General features: G+C 57.0%; 1 protein-coding gene across 1 annotated transcript; it reads left to right on the top strand.

The window, feature by feature from the left end:
• The first annotated feature begins 310 nt into the window (after window positions 1–310).
• F5144DRAFT_584943 (uncharacterized protein) lies at window positions 311–620 on the top strand. Its single transcript, XM_066789660.1, has one exon. The coding sequence runs from the start codon at window positions 327–329 to the stop codon at window positions 561–563; it is 237 nt and encodes a 78-aa protein (XP_066638492.1). The 5' UTR covers window positions 311–326; the 3' UTR covers window positions 564–620.
• Window positions 621–4459: the final 3839 nt, after the last annotated feature.

The following is a 4459-nucleotide window of genomic DNA, read 5'->3' as shown; positions in this document are numbered from 1 at the left end:
AAGTATACATTCGCAAGAGAATGTACACCCTTCTAGAAGTGGCAGGTCAGGCTATTACTATGTACTTTGCCGCAACGCGAGGCCTCAGTTTCAGGTGGACGTCGTAATTAACCTTTCGCTTCTCGCAGTGTAGCATTTACCGCGCCGCCTCCTTGGTCCAGATGAGATGGGATATGCAACGCTGTGGCGGGGGGTTGCAAGAAACTTGATACCGCTTTCGGGCACTGATCTGTAGGTCCTCCCAAGAGGACGATTCCTGTGGTAGTATAGCTACCAGACACACACAATATGTCCAGACATAGGATAGGGGGTTGAATCCCACGAGAATGGAAGGGTTTGATGATGAGCCCATGCGCCGTGCGCCGGCCGGACCACGTGAGGGTCTCGGGATGCCCGGCACGGCTGGTGATGATCTGCACAGCCCGGCCCAGAACGCGAATGCCCGGTCTGGGCCGCCGGAACGAAAGGGACGGGTTTACAATCTCTTGCCGAAAACGGCCTGGTCAAGCGCTCTGTTCCAGATAACGAACTACTGTGTGTACTGTGTATCAAGAGAGAGCTAGGGAGTCGTTTACAGCGGCCGCTCTTTCGGAGAGGGGGGATCGAAACACGCGGCGGCATCTGTGGCAGTGAAGGCGGTGATGGTGAGGGTGACGGTGACGGTGGTGGTGTTGATGACGATGCCGCATGGCAATGCATCCCTCCCCGGCATCTGCGGATGGGCTCACTATGTACGAACAATCTCCCAAGCTCTCGGGTGCAGCATACCCGGAGGCACGGCACTGTTACTCAAGCAAAAGTTCCCTTCCCCTTGGCTTCCCCCTGGGCAGAAACCGAGCAGATTTCTCAAATGCTGGGGAAGGTGCTGACTGGGCGGGCGGGTGAGCTGGGTTTCTTTTTTGTGAGATGCTCCGGCGTGAGACCGAGACCGTGGTACCGGTGTACGGGCGCGCGTGGCTTCGATCAGTAAGCAGACGGCAGGGGGGGGAGATAACGAGACTGCTGGCTGCTGCTGCGGGTTGTTATTTCCGAGAGTAGATGTCTCGGAACGAAGGGAGGAAATGGCATCAACAGAGTCTATCACGGCCCGGGATGATGGGGAAAAGTCTCCGATGGGGTCAGGGAATGCTATGGGGAGGGATGATACTGCAGCTAACTATGGTGATGGCGGCTTGTCCAGGAGAGCGTGGAGGGGTTGTAGGAGTCTTCTCGGAGACTTTCGCTCGAGCCCGGACTTGAGTGAATGACAAATGGACAATCATGCAGCAGGTGATGCAACGGCAATGTACCCTTCCCGTCCCAGTGCCCTAACCCCGGGTCCGGAAACTAGCGCGGTGAGGTTCAAGTATGCGGGGATCAAAAAGGTCCGTTAACAGGACGCGCACCAACAATCGCGCTACCGTCGCGGGGGGTCCAGGGGTTGGGATTCGGGACCGGCAGGGTCAACGCCACGGCGTCCACCTCGCAAGCCCCTGACACTTGGTCATCGTACATTAAAATTGAGGTTATGGTGCCGAGAACAATGTCGTGCTGGTGCGATGCTGCGTTGAGGGCGGGGGTTCTGCTGGAACTAACCATGGTAACTAGGTAGTTTCGTAGACACTATTCGTAGTTAGAGAGATGATTGCTGTTCACTGTCCTCGAGCTGCGACACACTGAGCCACTGAACACCTAGCTGAGTTTCAGGCACCGACTTTCGCTGCCGCCAGTGGCGTTGAATGGTTGGGGGATCTCGTTTGTTGATACCCAAAACGGCCTACAATCTTGGGAGCTTGGGAGCTAAGTTAGGTCCCTTGACCCATCTTTTCCTTCCTCTCGAGTACAGCCTCCCAAAAATATAGCAAGATTCCCATGGCGCCAGATGCATCATATGTTACTCATACCCCCATATCAGCAGAAACCCGTGGGAATACAAGATGACGCCGAGTCGTGGCCACGCCGTTGCGAACATGGAGTGAGAGATGGGCGGGGTCAGGAACTGCCTTTGATCACCAATCAGGGTCCTCCAACAGCAGTCTGGAAGAGGGCAAAATGGCCGCTTGTGGATAGCTTGTCGTTACCAAGAACGGGCCGAAACGGTGAAGCCCCTGTCCTGTTTGCTCGCCGTTTCCAACGTCCTTTCATCCTCACCGGCCGATCCGGGGTATGGAGATGGAGTTACGTTCAACGCCCTCGTCGCAGCAAGGCGCAGATGGTAGCATCAACAGTCGCGGTGAGACTAACAAATAATTTGACGCAAGCCCGACGAGAAGATGCGCATAGAAATCCACTTCCATTGGCTTCACGCACTCTGGACTCCAGTCCACCGCACGCTGGCCATAAACGGACGCTTGATTGGATGCGGAAAAGACGGCGAGCAACTCGGGATGGAGCTGCGAAGATCGCGGACCGTCTCGCAAAATACGCTGGCTCTGCGTATGTACCGCATCCCCCCCTCCCTTTTCACCCCCTCCCCCCCCTCCCCACGTCTTGTGGTACATACCACCGTTACATTGGCACACGTACACAGTATTGGCCAGGCCCGGAAACCAATGCAGCCGGCTCGTAGGGCTGGCCGGTCGGTGGTGGCTGTTGGCTTTTTGCTCCGTTCCCCACAAGGAGGAGCGTCTCCAACTCGGGGTGCGACGTGTAACCTTGACGCATTTTGGCCCATTGCCCCCAGTCCCCACGGAGCCACGACATCATCGCCCATCACGGAGGATCGGGACCAAGCCACAACCACTAGCCCGCTAGCGAGGATCGTCCCTCGGATCGTCTCCGGGGTTTAGATGACCGCGCTTTTTCATCACGGATGGGCAGGGAGAAGCCGGCCGCCATCCAACAGGAGGATGCGATGATCCAGGACACCTCGCAGATTCGCTGGGGAACGTAGACGGGCCTGTCGTTCGTTCGTTCGATCCGCCCCCGGGCGAGACAGGTTTGACGGCAGACACCGCCCTGCCCTGCCCTGCCCTGCCCTCCTGATCATGGATCTGCACTCAGTAACCATCGGGGACGGGCTTGTGTTCGTTTCGTTTCGTTCGAGATGGCGGTGAAGGAGAAGACAGACGCCAGCGGCGGGCGTGGTGGGTGGTGGACACACTCGACATGAAGCACCACCCTACATGTGTACATGACTTGCATGGCAACGCATGGGGCACCGCACCGCTCAAGGGTTTGTTGGTCGAAGCGTATGTATGCACATACCGTTACACCTCGGAAGTGAGGCATGGAGTGGTACCACAGGCCCAGGCCGGTGTTATGGACGGCCCGCCTGACAAATGCATGTTTTGGGATGCACATGCCGGCGCTGCATGTCGACATGTACCTCGTAGGGCTGAGTTCCTCCGTCGCCGGACGGGGCCGGACGATGTCGATATGGCGAGTGCACACTTGCAGTCTGGTTGGCCGCTGCCTGCGCACTGAGACGCACAAGGCGAACGGGTTCTCGTGAAGCTCTCGAGAGACTACGTTTTGGAGGCTCACAGCTCCCCTCCCTCGGCGCATGTGTCGGTAGCTAAAAGTAGGAGTTTAGGTTGGTTGTGCCGCCTTTGCAGCAACACATGGTCCTCGCTGCGTTTCGGCGGGTTCTTCGGGAACGGCCGTGGGACCGAGGGCAGCTCATGACTCCGGCGGTAGGGGTCCAATGTAGTCGCTACTTGCTACCTCCAAAACTTCATGACGCGATGCGTCGCAGTGTTGGAGGCGGTCAAGACAACGCGGGTGTTATCATCTGGTGTGGTAGGCAAGGCCATATTTGGACGGGGTGGTTGTTTGAATGCAGACATTGAGCCGAGGTGTGTCACCCCAAGTTGAGAGAGTTACCCTCGCGGCGCTTAAGCACCTCAGAGTGTGTAACCTACCAAAGTGACCAACTATCCCCTCCGCCCATCCACGTCTACATACTATACCACCTTCCCGTCCATCTCTCCCTGACTCACCGCTCTAGGGTAGTTAGTTCTTGTCCCGCCCATGGCACACCACGATGAGCAGGGTAGCAAAGTGTGGTTGATGGCGTCAACGAGCTGGTTATTGGTAATCATGGTGGCTGTTTGTAATCCAGTGGCTGCATATATCTGGATGAATCGGGGCTTCTTCTCCGTCCGGGGATGGCGCAAAGCTGGGGCACTGACTTCCCTGGCGCGCCTAATTGACGCCTCGCAAGGGGGACTTCGCGGTTGAAGGATCCTGTGCAACCGGCATCAAAGGGTTGCTCGGCAATTAGTCTCTATTTGGGAAGTCTTGATTGCGAATGGTTGCGTGGAATTTGCCGCGACAGCAAAAATACCCCAGGCCCTTCAAAGTCCTCTGTGTAACCTAACCATCCACCCATCCTCTTGTGTGTACACCACCTCTTCCAAAAGTCGAGGGCAAGAGCGGGGTATTTGCCGCGTCTCCTCGGGCTGCCCGTATCTCGACGAGTCGCAAGGGCCAAAGCATCGTAGACCCGCTCTGGGTAAATGATGGACGGGAGTGACGC

This window comes from Chaetomium tenue (genome assembly GCF_020726465.1).
Source record: "Chaetomium tenue strain MPI-SDFR-AT-0079 chromosome Unknown F5144scaffold_7, whole genome shotgun sequence".
Classification (NCBI taxonomy): domain Eukaryota; kingdom Fungi; phylum Ascomycota; class Sordariomycetes; order Sordariales; family Chaetomiaceae; genus Chaetomium; species Chaetomium tenue.
The sequence above is the reverse complement of the archived record's forward strand: the minus strand, read 5'-3'. Positions and strand labels throughout refer to the sequence as shown.